General features: G+C 40.1%; 1 protein-coding gene across 2 annotated transcripts in view; it reads right to left on the bottom strand.

The window, feature by feature from the left end:
* SIM1 (SIM bHLH transcription factor 1) overlaps positions 1 to 20,312 on the bottom strand; it is a 67,517-nt gene that overhangs the window by 11,134 nt on the left and 36,071 nt on the right. For both annotated transcript variants that reach the window (XM_060114634.1, XM_060114633.1), the window contains one exon: positions 14,167 to 14,335. In XM_060114634.1, coding sequence (XP_059970617.1) covers positions 14,167 to 14,335 — 169 coding nt within the window. The remainder of the gene's footprint in view (positions 1 to 14,166; positions 14,336 to 20,312) is intronic.

Genomic DNA, 20,312 nt, shown 5'->3' with positions numbered 1-20,312 from the left:
GACTTGCAGGATCTTAGTTCCCCAACCAGGGATGGAACCTGGCCCTGGCAGTGAAAGCACCAAGTCCCAACCACTGCAATGCCAGGGAATTCCCTCAAAGTAAGTGTTTTAAAATAAAAAATCCTACATAGCAAACATATCTTATTTTTATAGAATGATTAGGGAAAAGGCTATTTTTTTAAAAACTTTTTTTCTGAAGAAATAGAGACATGCTCTGATAAAGCTATAATTTAATTAAATATCTTTGTTTTCATTAATGATGATTAATATTTTGTGCATAAAAAATGTAATTTTAAGTTATCAACTAGGGATTCCAGTAGAAACCGCACTGAACTCAAATATGGGAGGACCCTGATCTATTATCATCCAATACGACTTGTACAAAAGATCACCTCCTGTGGGCTTTGAGTTTTCCATCGGCAGAATAGGAACAGACTACCTGCATTATATGATTACAGGGAAGATCAAATAAATAATATGTATCAAAGTACTCTTAAAAATGCAAATGTTACAGATATGTATGTATCATGTAAAGGTCCTTGATTAACGACTTTCACTTTGGTAGACAGGAATAGTTATATCACCATCTTGTAAAAATGATTTTTTTCCCTAGACTGTACTATCTAGAGCAGGGGTCCCCAACCCCCAGGCCGCGGACCAGTACCAGTCCAAGGCCTGTTAGGAACCGGCCGCACAGCAGGAGGTGAGCGGCGGGCGGGTGAGTGAAGCTTCACCTGACGCTCCCCATCGCTCGTGTGTGTTACTGCCTGAACCATGCCCCGCCCCCAGGCACCCTCCGTCCGCAGAAAAACTGTCTTCCACGAAACCGGTCCCTGGTGCCAAAGAGGTTGGGGACCGCTGATCTAGAGGCCATATTTTCAGTCCCATCCTACAGGCATGCCAGAGATAAAACATGTATGTTAAAGGATAAAGAAATCCACATCTCTTGTGAAGAAAAGGGAACCCTTGTGCACTGTTGGTGGGAATGTAAATTGGTGCAGCTACTATGGAAAACGGTATGGAGGTCCCTTAAAAAATGAAAAATAGAACTACCATATGATCCAGCAATTCCACTCCTGAGTATACATCTGGGAAAAATAAAAACTTTAATTTGAAAAGATACTTGCACCCCAATGTTCATGGCAGCATTATTTACAATAGGCCAAGACATGGAAACAACCCAAGTGCCCATCAACAGATGATCTGTTTAAGATGTGGTGTATATTTACAATGGAATACTACTCAGTCATAAGAATGAAATATTGCCATTTACAGCAACATGGATGGACCAAGAAAGTATCATATTAAGTGAAGCAACTCAGACAAATATTATATGATATCACCTGTATGTGGAATCTAAAAAATAATGCAAATGAATCTATATACAAAACAGAAACAGACTCACAGACTTAAAAAACAAACTTATGGTTACCAAAGGGAAAGGGGGGGGGATAAATTAGGAGTATGGGATTAACAGATATAAACTACTATACATAAAATAGATAAGCAACAAGGATTTACTGTATAGCACAGGGAACTATATTCAAAATCTTATCACAAACGATAATGGAAATAATCTGAAATATATTATATATACATATAACTGAATCACAGTTGCTGTACATCTGAAACCAACACAATGTTGTGAATCAACTATACTTCAATATAAAAATTTTTAAAAAGAAATCAACATCCCAGCTGCAAAAAGAAATCAGGCCACTGGCCAATCACTTAAACATTAGGGTCTTTTCTTCCAAATGCTCTGATTTTCAAAGTCGAACTGCTCTTTGGTACCAACGATTCTTATCACTTAAACTTTGACTAAAAGCCCACAGATCTGTTTTAAGGGTGGAGAAAGAGTGACACTCATGATCGATTAGCTAGCTGGAACCTGTGGTTGGTTCTCCCAGCAATTGTTGATATCTAGACTATTTTCAGGTAAAACAAAATCCCATTTTAGGAGCTATAGAATATCTGCTCTTCTTCCTTTGAAAAGGTAACAACACTTCCTCCTCTGTTTAAAGCTAAGAAACTGAATGATTCGATTCCCTATTTGAATTAGGTTACATCAACAAAGAAAGTTCACTGAAACTAATGTTTGGTTAATTTTGCGGAAACCTCTGTTTCTCTTTCGTAGAAAAGTTGTTACTATTATGAATACTTTGCACTTTAATTTACCCCTATTTCTTATTTAAAGTTTAATTTTCAAAACAGGCTTTCACGTTGGTAAATTTAAAAATGAGTCAGGGGACTTCCCTGGCAGTCCAGTGGTTAAGACTCTGCACTTCCACTGCGGGGGGCGCGGGTTCCATCCTGGTCAGGGAACTAAGATCCCACATGACGCACGGCCAAAAAAAAAAAGAAAGAGAGTTAGACGAAGGATGCCCTGGTTCTAATAACTATGAAACCAAATGCCACCCACCAAAGGTGGGCTAATGCTGACCGGCAAAGAGCTTGGATGCCTGCCAGAAATGGATGTCAGACGCCAGCCACATCCCCCAGCTCCTCTCTGAGATTCAGGGCTCATGAAAGAATCATTCTTTCTAGAAGAGACTGATACCTCATCCGGTTAAAAGTCTGAGCCATCAGCTGGGGTTTTATATGCATTCAATGGGAACTGGTTATAATAATTCATTCTATGATTCATTCTAATATTTATTGAGTACCTAGTATTTGCAAGACAGTGTGCCAAGTGATGTGAGAAATACAGCCCCACCGTCAAGGTGTTCATATTAGGAGGGGTATAAATAACCCACAGAACATAACATTAAAACAAGTTGAAAAATGGCAAGGGCCTGAATGAAGAAAAAAACAGTACCGTTTAGGAGTTCAAAGAAGGGAGCTATCACTCTCTTTTAACACTGTAGCTGCTTGGGAAGGGAAAATGAACTATGGCTAAGAGGCAATTTACCATATGATTTGCCTATGCTAACTAATGCCCATGACAATAACAGTAGCTACCATCATCAAATACTTGCTATGCTCTGGTCACTATACTGAGATCCCACAGACATTATTTTATCTTATCTTAAGACAACATCTTAAAAGTATCATTAATCCCTTTACTGATGCAGCAAATGAAGCTCAAAAAAAAAAAAAAAACAGAAAACAGAACTGCCCAAGTTCACATGATTAGGAAGTTTAAGAGGAGAGATGCAATTCCAGAGCCCTTACTCCTTCCAGAATCCTGGACTCATCTAGACTTAGGTACCTAGAGAACAAAGACAGCAGTGTCCTACCTCTATGCAGGAATGGATCCCAGGTCCCCAAGCATGTTCTTACAAAGGGGGTTTTCTCCAACCTCTACACTCCAGTAGACCAACACCACACAGCCTCGGTTACGTCCTCATAGCACTGAAGCGTTCTTCCACCACAATTACAACACAGATATTCCCCTTTTGAAAACAGTCATGAGATTCATTCCTGCCTCAAGAGCATGTTCCAGACAGGTGTTCTGCATTCATCTGGATGTGGCGGCAGCAAGCTAACTCAGGAAAAACACCAGATGTTCCAACAATAGATGCTACAGGTATCTATTTTTATTCTGGCAGCTCACTGAGGTTTTTGGTTTTTTTTTTTTATCATTTTTAGCTGTAAAATATAGAGAGAGACCCTCTTATGGTAAAGTCCTGTTTCCCATGAAAAACTTTCACTCTATCAGGCATGAGCAGCTTTCCTCTTGATTTGTATCTGAACCATGAGAAAAAACATCACAGATGCAGACTACATTGTACTAAGAACATATGCATGCTTTTAAATCACTTTTATCTTACTTTTTACTAATGTAACCCTGAAACATAAAATATGTCCTTTTTTTTTTTCATTCACTGTTATGGGAAGAACAGATGGTAAAAGGGTTAGATTAAAGTAATACAGCATGTCCATTAAAATAACCCCCACTGCTGGGGATGCTTCCCTTGAACAGGAGTCGTGTTTACTGTAAAGAACGGCTTTGGCTTACACACATTGGAAATTGCCGGGGGTCTTCTCAACGATAAACATAAGGGTAAGAGAAAAACTAATGTCAAAATCAAATGCATTTTAAAATGACAATTATGCAAGTTATTTTGCTAAACTGGGAGGCCAACTGAAAACATTTGCCTGTGATACTGTAACTCAACAGCAGTCAAATAATAGATTCCATTTCTAACTTGAAAAATTTTACTATCTAGAAATTGTAGGGAAGGAAACCTTCAAGAAAATGCAATTTAAAAGAAAAAAATATCAATCTTGAGTCACATTCCAGAGTCAAGGATGGCTTCACTAGAGGAACTGAGCAATAAATATTTCCAGTTACACTGTAAATAATTAGAAAGCAAATACTGACTCAAAATTCAATTATTAAAAATTTTAAATATTTTGGCCATTTCTCCCCTCATTTTAGAAAATGGTATAAATTGTCATCTTCTCAAAATCAATTTTTAAGAATGGTTCACAAGATTTTCACTCATTATTGTTATGATTTGCTCCACTTATAGTATAATCTGTTATTTATTGTGATGCTGTTTTTACCTTTAATCAACATTTTAGTTATTTTTAGCTCAAAGAATATTCTGCTGAGAAATCTTTCATACCTGTAAGTTCCTGATATATTTCATGAAGTAGAAACATGAGAAGTTTTTTAATATGCCTCAAATGTGGTTTGAAATGTCTTAGGGCTTCTCTTAATCCACCCCCACACAGTTACAAAAATGTTCCTGGGATTTGGTTCACTCATTTTTCTCACAGAAAAGTAAGCATAGTCGACATCTCATTGGTTGTCAGGGTGACATGCAGCTGGAAGGGAATCAGCACTCGGAACCAGAGGCCAGTTTTCCTCCAGTGTAACTCTATAAGGACTCTCCTATAGGGTTCCATATGGAGAGAGCTGTTCCCAACCATGAAATCCACAATCCACATCCTCTTATAAATCCGAAGGTAAAGTCCTAATGGCTGGCAGGCATCTTCATTGCACTGAAGATTTTAAACAGGTAATAAACATTTAATTAGGCCCTTTATGTCCTGGCACACACAGCTGTAAATGATCAAGAATATCTCAACTTGCATAGGTAATACAGAAATGGCTCTAGCCCATTGGATAAATCCTTAGTTTCCAGGACCAGTAGCACTAGTTTTAATGGTAATCTTCTTCCATGATGGGCTTTGAGCATAAGCCAGAACCACATCCATCGTTTCACTGATACTCTGACTCACTCTGATTTTTCACATATAAGTGGCAGATTAGATGGGCTTGAATTAGATGGATACAGGTGGTGCCACCTGCTCCAACCCCTTACTGCTGCTTTATTTGGCCTTCCATTGGTTTATTCTGAGTTTGGACAAAGGACGGCTGCCCAAGCTGCTCTTGGCAGTGTCCTAAAACTGGGCCAACAGATTGGCAGATATATTACCGGCCTTCTGCATACTAAAAGAGGAGATCTATCAGATCTGTAATTTTGTAAAAAGAAATTGAAGCTCAAAGGCCCTCTACTGAGTTAATCAATTTCAAACTGGTGTCTGTAAATGGAAGAGGATGGATCTACCTTCTCATCTTCTAAGCCAAGCACAGTAAAATAATAAGGAAAACTAAAAGAGCATAAGCTATCTATTAAATAATATACATCCAGACCTTGACCTTCCAGGAAAACAATTCAGTGCGCTACAATATGCTTAAAGAAGTTTCCTAAAAATCTGTGAAAGATGGAAGAACTAAAGAAATCTCAATTTCTTTCTTTCTTTTTTTTTTTTTTTTGCGGTACACAGGCCTCTCACTGTTGTGGCCTCTCCCGTTGCAGAGCACAGGCTTTGGACGTACAGGCTCAGCAGCCATGGCTCACGGGCCTAGCCACTCCGTGGCATGTGGGATCTTCCCAGACCGGGGCACGAACCCGTGTCCCCTGCATCAGCAGGCTGACTCTCAACCACTGCGCCACCAGGGAAGCCCAAGAAATCTCAATTTCTTAGACAAAGATATCCAAATCCAACTTCCTTAACACTACAAAGTACCCATTATGAGTGGGTCAGATCCCACCAAGCACTGTCAAATAAGGCATTGCTCTCTTTAATTTCACTATTTAGTTTTAATAAAATTTGATTTTATAGGTTTTGTTAAAATAAATTTCCCCAGGCACATTTTGATGGTGGATTCAGCCATTCCCCCCTTCTCTTCTGTTCAGCTGCAGAGCAGAATCACAAATTCCAGCCTTCATTTCCATTAAGCCAGAAGCAGAGGCGTTCCATCTGATTTAGCACAGCTGCTTTGCCCACTGCTCAGTGTCGTTTTGGACACTAACTCTCCACTAGATCCAAACCATCCTACATTATGAAACAGAGATGTGTTTAACATGAATTATGCCTTATAGCTAGGGATCTGGGGGGGATGAGAGGTGGGCTGCAGCTGTGCTTTGGTGGGTGGGTAGGATTTAAGAAGCTCAACAGGAAAGGTGTCCTTAGGGCGAGTACACAGCTAGAATGGAGAATTGATGTGGTGGGGCTAGAGGTGGCTGGAAGAGGCAAAGACATAGCCTGGGCCGATTGTGGAGATCAGACTTCATACTATAACCAACACTTTAGGTTTTTAAGTAGGGCTTGGGGTGGGAGGTCCACGATGTAAATGATATTTCAGGAAGCTTACTCTGGCAGGAATGCTCAGAGACTGAAAGGACAATAAGGAGGGATGAAGCAGTCTAAATGTGATGTCCTGTTCTGAAGAGCCTGGAATAGGACAAAGACAGGGGGGATCAGGTAGAGGAGGAGCTAAGGGTCAAGACACACCATGAAGGAACATTACCCTCACAAGGCCTTTTGTGTTCAAAGGTCAAAAACCAAACCAGGGGCTTCCCTGGTGGCGCAGTGGTTGAGAGTCCACCTGCCAATGCAGGGGACACGGGTTCGAGCCCTGGTCTGGGAAGATCCCACATGCCGTGGAGCAACTGGGCCCGTGAGCCACAACTACTGAGCCTGCGTGTCTGGAGCTTGTGCTCCGCAACAAGAGAGGCCACGACAGTGAGAGGCCGGCGCACCGTGATGAAGAGTGGCCCCTGCTTGCCACAACTAGAGAAAGCCCTGGCACAGAAACGAAGACCCAACACAGCCAAAAAAAAAAAAAAAAACCAAACCAACTAAACAAAGAAACCAAAAATTTAAGACTTTTCCCTTTGTTATGGAAGAAATCTATCTCTCCTAGATATAAAGGTATAGCACCAAAAATGCACATAGATTATTAAAAGAATAAGAGAGTGATCTAGAAAGTGTCTACTGATCATGGAAGTGGGCCCTGGAACTAGGGCTGAGCCCATAAACAAAGACAGGTTCCTGAGATGGAAGACAGAGCCAAATGGCATTTCTTGTACAGACACTCACGTCAGGGCAATTATCTTGTACCCAAAACACACACATACACACACAGAGCTAATATCAGTTGTCACCTCTCTCCATTGTTGCAATGGAGATCACAGTGGAGACATGGAGACTAGAAAGCCCACTTCAGGACAGGATGTGGACAGTTCTCTTCCCTAGAATGTGAGCCAGAGAGTGCTCATTCAAAGTTTTACTCTTGAAAGAGCCTCTAGCTTCTACCACATTTAATTCCCCCTCAGCAGGTAGGTGTTTGATATGTACTGCAAGATTTTGCATTTGTGAAACCATCCTTAGGTTGTTTTTCTTGTGTATCTTTTGCCTCTTTACATAGGTTATAAATTCCATAGTAGCAGAATATTTTCCCTACTTGGAGTTTTTATGTCTCTATAGGCAACCAGCTAAGTATCTGCATAATTTTTTAATGTATTTACTTATCCATTCATTCATTTCATTAACATTTAGTGAGTGAATATGTGGAGGACACCATACTAGATGCTGGGGCAAGGTTGGGGGTGGGTATGAAATAGACATGGTTAACTATATTCAAAGATATTATAGTCCAAGAGAGGAGATCTGACATATCTAGAAGGCAGTAGAAGATAGATTATTATAAATGGAGGCACAAAGGGGAAATATAACTCAGTTATATTTCATGAAAGAGGCAGCATTCAATCCAGGCCTTAGAAGATAGTCAGAATTCTGAAAAATAGAGGCAATGCAGGCAGAAGTAAATGCATAAGCACAAGCATGGAAGCAGGAAAGGACAAGGTGTTTAGCAAATAGTGAGCAGAGAAGTCTGTCCAGATCAGAGGGTGCAGGTAATTTAGGACCCAATTATAGGTGACCTTGAGTGACAGCTAGGACTGTGACAAGTCTCCAAACACTGATCAGTGGTCTTTTAAGGTCAATCTGAGAAGCAGGGAAGACTGGAGAGGAAAATTTTCCAAAGCAGAGAGAAAATTAAGATGCGCTGCACTCCTCCAGAGTGAGGGAGCTCCTGGGACACAGGCAATGGGAGAAGAAGGGTAAATGGATGAGGTGGGGAAAGCACAGCTAGAGATGGAGCATGAGTCTGGTCCTTGAGGGGGCACCCAAGGGGTTCAGGGCTTTATTAACTGCCAACCTGCAGCTCACTGCAAACCTTGCAAATAGGAATAAATTTGAACTTGCTGGAAACTCCCCATGGCATGAAGGTCTCTAAGCTTAGAGGCTATTGGTTCTCTCACTGTCAGCCCCCAACTCCCTCCTTCAGTTCACTGCTGGAAGGACAGGTGAGCCCCCAACACACACCACCATAGCTACACCACTGCCAACACACGCCTTTATCACATACATACTATGCTGTGTTTAAATTATCTCCTGATATTTCTATAGAAGCGAAGATATCTGAAGTTTAGACATGGCCAGAAAATATAAACAAGCCTGTAGTGTAAGAATTTCAGAGAAGATAACCTCTTTTTTTTTTTTTTTTTTGCATGATGCATTAAAGTTTTTGTCGTTGTTAATGGTCAAGGATTACATGTTTTCATGTAACATAAAACATGAAATGAAGGACATCTATCCTGGTAGAGATAAAATTACTATGTGTAAGGGAAAACTACACTTGAGAAATTCTTGGTCCTTCTTTTCTCTGTAGCCTAAAAAGTCAGCATAGCAGTCACTGATGTATTTTTTTTGAGGCCAGAAAGAACCTTTGCAGGGAGAGAGTTTCTACCTTCACCAAAAGGAAACCAGATTGCTGGCAGTGAAAATTAAGAGGGTTCTGTGGGATTATTTAAGGTAACAGATGTGAAGTTAAACCTGCAAGTGTTACAGTGTATCTGTAACAAGAGATTAAATATTTTCAGGTTTCAGAAGCATACATGGTTTTATGCATACACTGTTATTACAGAATCATATAGTGTATTGCTTATAGTGCTTATAGTGCTTATATAGTGTATTGCTTATTACTGACTAGGGAAAAAGCAAGAGGAGGGCAGAATGATGCAATAAAACCGGAGGGCACGCACTGTCTCTAATAAACGTAACAACTATAAACATGCCAAGAGGAGAAGTTTAAAAGGAAACTGGAATCAGGAGGCAGTTTATTCATGATTGACATGGCTAACCTATGGCAGGATAACTTCCAACTGTATTAGAGTAGCCATGACTAGTTCCATAAAAATAGGAGAAAAAGACTCTAGCAATTGCTGCTAACAATTGCTAGAGATAAGATCTGAAAAATAAATTCTATAAGCTCAATATTTCTAATTCAACAGAACCGTGAAAAAAATAAGTTGCTATTTTCATGAATATAAACCCAATAACAATAAAATACAACTGTCATAGTGGTAAGATAGCTCTACAGCAGCACAGTAGCTAGCTGCAGAATCTTTGGAAGTTATCTATAATATTTCTTACAACAATTTTTCCAAAACCATTCAAAACAATTCTATTTTGACCTCTCTTGTCCTGAGTAATACATGGAGGTACAAAGGTGATTCGGTCTTTCATTAAGTGACTATAATATAATCAAGTTATTCCCAAGGGCATCTCATACCAGGAGGGGACCTGAAAGTTCATCTACTACTGCAGACAAACTTGGTGGTGGCAGTGCATTACAATTTGTGCATGTCTCACGTCTTCAAATAAGGGTGCCTAGATAATTCTAAAAAGCAATGTTGCTGTTTGCCATGCTTCGAACATCTGTTAGAAATTTCTAGATATGCCTAATACATAATAGAGCAAAGAGCCTAATAAATAATATTAATAGAATCATTAAATCACCATTTCATAACTAATAAAAGGCACAAGATGTTACCGTACAAGCTCAATTTTGCTCTGGAAATGGCCTCTTGAAAAATCTGAGGAGAATTTGCATGCTAAAAACATGTAAACATGGAAATAACAAAAATTAAAAGATTTTCTCTTTATTTTTGAGAAGAGGCAAAAGCATTTAAAATTAAATACCATGCAAATCTTGACCATTCAGTGAATAAAAATGTATTTATTATGAGTCTGTTAAAATATAAAGGGAAATTCAGTGTAAGTGTGGCATTAACTAAAAAATGTAAGCTTTAAAATATAATTTCAAGGGGGCTTCCCTGGTGGCGCAGTGGTTGGGAGTCCGTCTGTCGATGCAGGGGGACACAGGATCGTGCCCCGGTCCGGGAAGATCCCACATGTCGTGGAGCAGCTAGGCCCGTGAGCCATGGCCGCTGAGCCTGCGTGTCCGGAGCCTGTGCTCCGCAACGGGAGAGGCCACAACAGTGAGAGGCCTGCGTACCGCAAAAAAAAAAAAAAATATATATATATATATATATATATATATATATACATATATATATATATATATATATATAATTTCAAAATAAATCTATAACGATCAAAACACATCTATGATGAGAAGAACAAGCAGCCAAGGATAAAAATAATTTGATTCATCCTTCCTCTACAATGCTTTTTACTTCAGCTGAGAACTTTAGCTCAGACCTTCCTAGACTCACATCAAGACTACTAAACCGAGATCTCGAGTAGTGTGCCTTGCTTCTGCCGCCTTAATGCTCTCATTTCCTGTTCAAAACCTTTACTGGTTTTCCACACAGCAAAATCTAAACTCCTTGGCCTAGTAGATATTGGCACTAATCAATGAATGCTTCCAAACATATAACCCCTTGGCCTTATCCACAGGGACCTACCCTACCCCACTTCACCCACAGGCCCAGTCACACTAACAGTGTGTTCCTACATCTCTTCAGAATCTTGGTCTTTCTGAAGTGTCTTCTCCTTTCCCTTATGTGCATAAACCTGAATTCTACCCTCAAAGCCAGGTCAACACCCTCCCCAGTCATCCAGGCTGACACCACTCCTAAAGCCTTTTGTATACATCATCTTCTATACACTCCTTATCCTAGTATATAACTTATCATTCCAACTGTACTGCAATACTTAAGGGCATTTCTTACACCATTTCTTTATATTCTAGCACCTTCTACCCAACACCTACCCTCCACCCTCATTCATCACAATGGCCAGCGTAGCATCTTTCTGATGTAGGCACTCAGCTAGCATTTACTGAGTCTAAGACACATAAGAGCAATGATGCAAGAAAACTGAAGAATAAGTACTCCTTAATAATATAAGGGCGGGACTTCCCTGGTGGCGCAGTGGTTAAGAATCCGCCTGCCAATGAGGGGGACATGGGTTCGAGCCCTGGTCTGGAGGATCCCACATGCCGCGGAGCAACTAAGCCCATGCGCCACAACTACTGAGCCTGCGCTCTAGAGCCCACGAACCACAACTACTGAGTCCGTGTGCCACAACTACTGAAGCCCGTGTGCCTAGAGCCCGTGCTCCACAACAAGAGAAGCCACCGCAATGAGAAGCCCACGCACCGCAACGAAGAGTAGCCCCCGCTCACCACAACTAGAGAAAGTCCGCGTGCAGCAACGAAGACCCAATACAGCCAAAAAAAATAAGTAAATTTTAAAAATAATAAAAAATAATAATATAAGGGCAATTTGGACCAAATAAGACTTTTGAGAAGCTAAATTATTATTTTTCTTTAAAATTTCTGAGGATTTAGAATCCAAGATGGTGGTACTGAGTTGTTTTCTTCCAGCAGAAACAGATGAGTTTGCCCTGGATGTCACGCTTTTCCCCTGTGTCCCCAGAGGACCCTCTGCTCACCCCATGACCCCTTTTCACTGCAAAGACTGTTCCTTTTTCTGTCTACACAAGTGGCTCCTCGAAAGCAAAGACTGTGTTCCATTTCTGATTTCTACATATTAGTAGCCCATGTACGAGAAACTCAGTCAATGATTGACCTAGCACTATGATTATCTATAGCAAACATAATTAAAGAATAACCTTTACTAGGCACATAAATGTTAAGTGAACTTAATTCATGACTGAGATTTCAAATGAGACATAGGGCCAAAGTTCTAAGGATTACATTTATATAAGTATTAATCACAAAAATGAACACAAAAAAGTCAAGAGAAACCCTATGTTGATATATGTGTGTGCATGTGACTGATTTTTATAGATACATCATAGAATATTTCTAGAAGAAACCACCATTTTGGAGAGGGAAAAGGAGGAGACAGTGGGTGATTTTCTACTTTCCACTCTTCTGTATTGCTTTTTTTAAATCTATGAAACATGTACAACTTTCAAATTAACTCCTCCCCACATAAACACAAGGAGCAGTCTAATGTCAGTTAAAACATTTTTTTAAAAATGTGTAGGTAGTCTACAATTAGAGTAAACTAAAGAAATTTTAGACTTAATAGCTGAGCATGAAAGAAAACATAGGCAATGAGGTTTTGCAAGTCCAGTGGGGAGATTTTGTTTTTGTGGCTTAATTTCTATATAACAATGGACAAACTCCTTCTTAGCTTAGTATTTCCTAATTTAAATTCTCCTTTCATCTAAGTGTCCAGCACTCCTATCCATATAAGGATAGAATTACCCAAAGGAGTAATTCATTCTTTCAAGTACTAAAAAGAGACAGTAAAACTCTTTTCCCAAGGTACAAGATAGTAATAAGAAAAGCTGCTCAGATATTCAATAAAAAGAAGCAACTCCTCCATGGTGACTTGAACTAAAATGCACTTTATAAGTAATGTGCTCAGTCCTCATAACAGAAGGTGTACATTGAAAAATGTCCAGACATCACACATCTACTCCCCTCCCTTTTGTCAGGGTAAAGAAATCTGGTCTCTGTGGCCCCAGACGTCAGTCCCTTAGGGCCCATGATCTTCTCACCTTCGCACACCAAGCTGCTAAAATAATCTAGCAAATAGTAGCTTCTTAGTGACCATTAGTTCAATGAATGACATTTCCTCAAGCAGTACCCACTTGTAGAAGTCAACAGAATAATATAGCTCTAATAAGTAAGAAAATAATAGTTTCTGGACCCACTGGTTTGCCATTTTTACTTTAAAAAATATACTTAGAAACATAAATGATAAAGACCACCTTGATGAAATGCCTCCGAGTTCAGTTTGGTTTTATATTAGCCCAGGAATCATCTCCTGAGTTACTCTAATGAACTGCAGGAATTTGGATGTGGCACCCTTAAAGGTGGAGGTGGTCACAGGGTATGGAGAGTGGGAAATCCTCAGTTCTGTCCCACTTCCTTCAGGCCAGGAGAGAGTTGTCCCTACACCTTGACACAGACAAGTTTCTATATCTCAGTGGCTAATGAAGAAAGACATTCTTTTTTTTCCTTCTGAGCATTAGGACTCATCTTTGTACCTTGCAGTGTTTCTGGAATACTTCCTCTGGGTCTCATCAGCTCATCACCTTGCAAAGATGAGAAGAGGGTTGCTTTTTCTACCATTCCTGCCATCTGGAAGACCCTCTTTGTTTCATTCCTCCCCATAAATAGTCCATCTGTGCTCAAATCTCATGGTGAAATGTATCCTTGATCTTTTGCCTCCACCTCTTAATTTATCCTTTGACTTCAGTTCCTGTCCTAAGATTCAATTTTCTACATCAAGCTCTTGTTTTCCATATTTTTCTATGCTGGCTACTTCTTTCTGGTTAATCAGTGTAGAGGAAAAAATTTAGGACCAATCTCCTTGAAATAAAGTTATGGTTCTGATTGCCACTAAGCCTCTCACAACCTTCGTATAAAAGCAGTAAACCACAAGATCACTTCAAATTTTTACTAGCACAGTTATTTTAAAGGAAGAAGATATTTTTAGAAAGCTTTCCAGATTTATAGAAGTTTTAAATGTACTAAAGCCAGATAATTAATTCCAAACAGCTTCAATACTTGCTCTACTGTGAGACCAAACCAAGTCACAAAAACAGGAAGTTGCCAAATGGCCGTGCACCTACCTGAGGATATGGGGAAGTCCTGGACTTGGACTTTGAGCTGGAGAGCCTGGACTTGGCCCCCTTTCTGCTGTCAGTCATGGCAGGAGTGGAGCTGCCTGCATAGGAGAAGGCTGGTTTGGAGGCTGAGATCTGATCCAGGGAGAGCTGCAGCCCTTTGTATTCCGTGTCTCTGCAGGGTGGGAAGACACAGCCCTTAATCGGCCACCACAGGAAATGGATACACATGTTCTCTTACCAGAAATGACAGCCATTCATATTCAAAAAGGAAGCAAGAAAAAGTTAACCATGTAACTGGTTTCCACAAACACCTTGATTATTTTAGAAGTGCCTAACATTTAACTAATGCCTCTGAATGTAGCTGCCCCAGGTTCCACAGCTAAATTATATGATATGCTCATGAAGATGTCTTGACTAAAAAATACATTTTTCATTATTTTTATATAAGTAGAAAATAAATCTATAATTCAAATTCGCTGAGCTTTTTTGTCCTCACTGGTAAGATATGGATTATAAAATCTACTCTAAAAATTTTCTGTGTGGGGTGAGCGCCATAGACAATTGACCATCTGATGCTATCTGATCACTGGCAAGAAGAATGTCTTCTATCAGCTGCTCCTAGATCAATCATTCTAGGTAAACATTACAAATATTCATATGGCTAGCAAACTAGTGTATCTAGCTTATTAGTTAAAAATCCCTTTCGGGACTTCCCTGGTGGTGCAGTGGTTAAGAATCTACCTGTCAATGCAGGGGACACGGGTTCGAGCCCTGGTCCAGGAAGATCCCACATGCCACAGAGCAACTAAGCGTGTGAGCCCCAACTACTGAGCTTGTGCTTTAGAGCCCACAAACCACAACTACTGAGCCCACATGCCACAACTACTGAAGCCTGCGCTCGCCTAGAGCCTGTGCTCACAACAAGAGAAGCCACCACAACAAGAAGCCCGTGCACCGCAACAAAGAGTAGCCCCTGCTCGCTGTAACTAGAGAAAGCCCATGCACAGCAATGAAGACCAAATGCAGCCAAAAATAAATAAACAAATTAATTAATTAAATTATATATTTTTTTAAAATCCCTTTCAACAGGCTAACTAATTCAGTTACCTTAGGGTACACTTTCCCACCAGTTCTTTTTACTCCTTCATTCAGTAAATATTTATTAGGCTCCTAATATATACCAGACTTTGTGCTATATGGAGATGAAAGGATAAATAAGGCATTTATAGTCCCTGCCCTTGTGCAGATTACAATCTATTGGGGAGAAGAAATAATAAACAAATAAACATAATAACTGCAGACTGTGATATGACCGGGATAAAGAGTGTATCTCAGAAAGTTCGTTACAAAGGTATTGCTGAGGAATTGAGGGACTACAGATGACAGCTTGGCCCTGCCCCCAGCTACCACCTCAGCCTGCTTCCAGGCAGCGGGGAGTCTCAGTTCACTCCTCACCCCTTCCCACTGGCAGCCAGACTAAAATGTTTCAGAGTCTTCTTTGTGAGGACTCGTGGGAGAATTTTCTCTCAGGTTCCAGAACTAGCTGAGCTGCTCCTGAGTAATTGATTTCTTTTTATCTCACAAGCACTGTGAATCATATCATTCATCATGTTTCCCTCTTTGCAATGAAGTCAAAAAGCCCTGAGCCCAAGTCTGATGTGTCACCACCTCTAGCAAGTATACAAGTCCTCAGGTCAGACATTTTGGGCAAGAAACTCCATGACTTCCTTTATTTTTTCTTATCTTATTTTTCCTTTCTCTAATGGGTTCACCTTTTCAATCATTTTCCATGCATTTTCAATGCTCTTCAGATTAAGATAGCTATATTCAGTGTAACAAATTGATAAAATTATATATGTAAAAGTGACTGGCAGATGTCCATGGTTCAGCGAATATTCATTAACCTTCTTCTCCTTTTCCCTACCCATTCTTCTACAGAGAGATCTGGCAAAAGCAAAAGTATAATTCAGGCAAGGAGTTCCTCCTCAAGTGACCAGGAATAGAAACCAGCTAAAACAGGTCCAATAATATCACTGCAACTAACTGGAGTGTAGTGATAGATGTCAACAAATTGCAATGGCTTCTTATCAAACAGTCCATCTACTCAGTGAAAGTAAAAAAATAAATAAATAAATAAATTCACCTATGTGAGTAACAAAAATTTAGAAAGTAGGACCCTGGTGGTCCAGTGGTTAAGACTCCACGCTCTATGGCAGGGGGCATGGGTTTGATCCGTGGTCAGGGAACTAAGATCCCACCTGCCACGTGGCCAAAAAAAAAAAAATTTAGAAGGTAGGCATGGGAATTGTCTCCTGGGCTTGGGGAGTCTGATCACATCACCGGTTTGCTATATACTCTAAGCTCTAATCGACTCCCAAGGACAACACATGGCACAGGCTCTGAGCATTCCCTGGTCAGAACCTCAATGCCCGCCAAAATGTGGTGCCCACCTATTTTTCTGACAATATCTCAGAATTTTCCTTCATTAGCCCTCACTTCATCCAAAATAGTTCTCTCCAAACTGACCTTATACTTTCCTGATTTTCTCTCTGCTCCAACACATACTTATAAAACCCCTCTTATAAAGAAATATCTTAGATCCCACTCGCCTCTAGGAAGCCCTTCCCAGCTGCTAAGCCCATCCATTCCTTCAGCATGTGTTTACTAAGCATCTTTGTGGTGGCCATGGGGACACAGCAATGAACAGAAGGACTAAGTCACTACCCTCATGACCAAGGCACCAGGGCCAGTTCCTGAGGGAAGTGGGGAAGGAACCAGAAGCTTATCTCTTTCCTCTTCTAATCTTATTTTTCAAGAGATTATGTCTTATCTTTCCCAGTGGATTCTAAGTTCCTAGAAGATTAGAGTCAAGACCTACTCTATTCCAAAGGCATTTTGCACAATAGTTCACATAGATGGGAGAGGAAGCAGGTAAGGATGCAACTAAAAAAGGACTGTTTTCTTCAATGACTACTAATAACTTGGAACCCAACAGCCTTTCTCTGGGGAAAAAGACCCCTGTGGGCTGTGCGTCCCCAGACCCACCTGGCCCTGAGATCACATGGATATGACAGTGAGCAAGCTAGGCTCTGACAGGAGGTAAAGCCCCCATCCTTGACCATCTTCTGTGTCAAATGTACTTCTGTCTGCTGGGCAGCAGAGTATCCATCCAGTCCCTAAGACTGACAGCAAAAATCATGCACCCCTGAAAACCGGCCAAATCATTTTTGTCAACTCATTCTTAATGCAACATTTCAGCACAGAGACTTCATGGCTACAAGCAGAGAGTAAACAAGGATTCACTTTTCTCTTGCACATTATCAGACCCCAGAGTATGCATCTCAACTACTGAAAAAGTCTCTCCAAAATTTTTGCATAGTTTCCAATGAAGAAAATACTCTAAATTAAATAGGCTTAAATAAAATTTGAAAGCCAGTAAATGCTTTAAAATTCTACATATACACATGAAAAAGCTAATAAATACAAAAAGAGTTATACTTTGGATACACCAGTTAAGATATTAATGTTCTGGTGCACCAAAAAATACAAAAACAAATCCACCAAAATTAAGCAGAAGATCATGAAGACAGGTAGATCACAGTTTGAGCCTCTTACTGTGTGACAACCTGTCTAGACTTTAATTTCCTCCTTAAAATTCACAGGGATGTGCTGAGGTTCAGATGAAATATGTGGAAAGCTTATAGCAGAGTACCTAGAACATAGTAAACGCTCAATAAATAGTATTATTTCTTCACTTCCACCCTCGATGGCACTTTTTGGCACCTGATTTCCCCAAAGTGATAGTTGCACTTTGGTAGCAACGGTAATACATTTCATTACAAACACTTCCCTATGCTGTATTTCTTTCCTTTCTATCCCAAACTCATTTTCGTTTACTCTGTTCCTTTTTAGCTTCTAAACTCTATTGTAGCGTGGCCAGCATGTTTATTAAGTTCATTAAGTTCTTTATTGCTAAGTCAGCAAATGAAGACCATAGAGCAAGACAGACCTGGCATTCGGAGAGGAGCTCCTGTTTCTCTGTTCGAGACTCTAACAGCTCAAAAGATGTGTTAGGATGAAAAGCACAATAAAAAAATACCCACTTAAAGACATTTCAAGTACGGTTGATGTACTGCCAAGAGCAACTCTGCATGGCAGATTCACTGAGAACAAAGCATTTGTTTTACTTTTAGAATTCTATTACATTGAGTATTTCATTTGTATAGATTAAAGGTCTAGATGCTGATGGGAATCACATTACTGAGTTCCATTTCCCTCCTCCAAACTCAGACACAAAGAAGAGTCTGGCCCTACCTCTCCCCCTTCCCCCAGTGCGGTGTATTCTGGTATACACACACATCCTCAAAGTTAGGTGTATGCCTAGTAAAGCCGTTCAGTGCTTCCCTGTGGAGTGGGACAAAATAAAATACGTGGGTGCACAGAACTTAGACTCTGAAATGAGTATGATGAGGAGCTTGACTTAGGTGACTTTAATAAAGGAAGGACTCAGCCCTGCTCAAGCTTTCTTGAGAAGCACCTCACAGACCATGTTAAGGACCCCATAGGTAACCCTCTCAAGGGCAGCTCATGCTGTTCTCTCAGATATGACTGGCATATTGAAAGAGGAACTGTGACATATGCCATTTGGCATATTTTTCAATTTACTTTTTTTTTGTTCTTTTTTTAATGACTTGTACCAGCGCCATAGACATCCTCAGGTACCTAGGCTCTGAAAGCTATGTGAAATGGGTAATTTGCCATCACTAGGACTTGCAGCTTGTCAATCTCACCCATATTTACACAGACCAAAGTAATCCTCTTATTCCATTATGGACAGTCAGAAATCATTCAATTTGCAGAATTAACCATCTGAGTCTACTCTAAACTTTATAATAGCCATGTACATATTTGGAATTACACAAATTCCAATAGAATAAAAGGGGCTATTTTTGCATCATTGGCCTTGTCAGCCTTTCCTTAAGCAATATTCCATGACCACTCACAAGGTAAATGCCAAAGTGCCATATGGGAAGCTCACTGTGATGCCCTTGCAAAGCAAATGAAAGGTGTCTTCACTGATGAAAGGTACTGTCAGCTTCAGAGAAATGCATCAATATTATGTCTATCATTTTGACTGGGAGACTGGCATCCATGATGCGAACAGCAGCACCAACATATGCACGGCCTTCAAGTGAGTTGGAATGAGTATACAGAGAAGTAATCAACAGTATTTGATCAGCTCATGCTGAGTCAAGATTCTTTGCAAGAATTTCCCTCTTCAACTCTGCCTTACCCTTTTCTGCTTTTGTTTCCACTGAATTTTTGTTTCTGTCATGTCAGTTTTGGAGCTGGCCGTTCTGGAATTTGTTGACTTTATGTAATGTGGCAATTCGTAAAAGATGTTGCCAGATTTCCCAATTGAGCTTTTTTTTGTTTTTTAACGGCTGAAGGTGATCAAATTACCGAGGAAAACGTGGAAACAAAGACATACAATTGATTTGGCTCCAAAGGCGCTGACTGAAATAAGAAAAGGATTGCATTAAACCATGATCGGATTAAGTAGGAATGACTGTGTCTTATACTAAACTTTTTAATTGGATTCTAGAGTCACTGTTACACGAAGTGCATGACCTTCTTTATATTCTGGCAGAGTTACTGCCTGGCCACTGGGTAAACCTCTGCAGCAGAGAGACCTACTTTCTGTTTCATTTTCAGGCTCCCACAGAGCCCAGCAGAGATAGCTGATAAGGAGGATTCCATACTGTGAGGGGCTCACAGACTTAGAAAATCTGCTGGGAAATTAGGCTAAGGCACCCTTGGAAATGTAATAGTCTCATACTAATAAGTGGATTTGTGTTTGCCCCTTGTGGTTTTCTCCATTTGATTTGGTGATTTTAGTAGTTCCCCAAAGTCTTGGGGTTTACATAAACATTGCCTAGAAACCTCTTTCTCCTCCATTTTGTAGGTTTCATCCAACATGCTATGGAGTGGATGGCCTCACAAGGGTAAGGGATGACTTACCCTTCTCGTATGTGAGAGTATTACATGATAGTGAATGAGGTTTACTATCACATTGTGATTTCAAAAAGGAAAGACAGGGATGTAAACAAACAACAACAACCAAAAAGTAAGTCAAAAACTATAATGTA

Source organism: Mesoplodon densirostris, chromosome 12 (assembly GCF_025265405.1).
Source record: "Mesoplodon densirostris isolate mMesDen1 chromosome 12, mMesDen1 primary haplotype, whole genome shotgun sequence".
Lineage (NCBI taxonomy): Eukaryota > Metazoa > Chordata > Mammalia > Artiodactyla > Ziphiidae > Mesoplodon > Mesoplodon densirostris.
The sequence above is the reverse complement of the archived record's forward strand: the minus strand, read 5'-3'. Positions and strand labels throughout refer to the sequence as shown.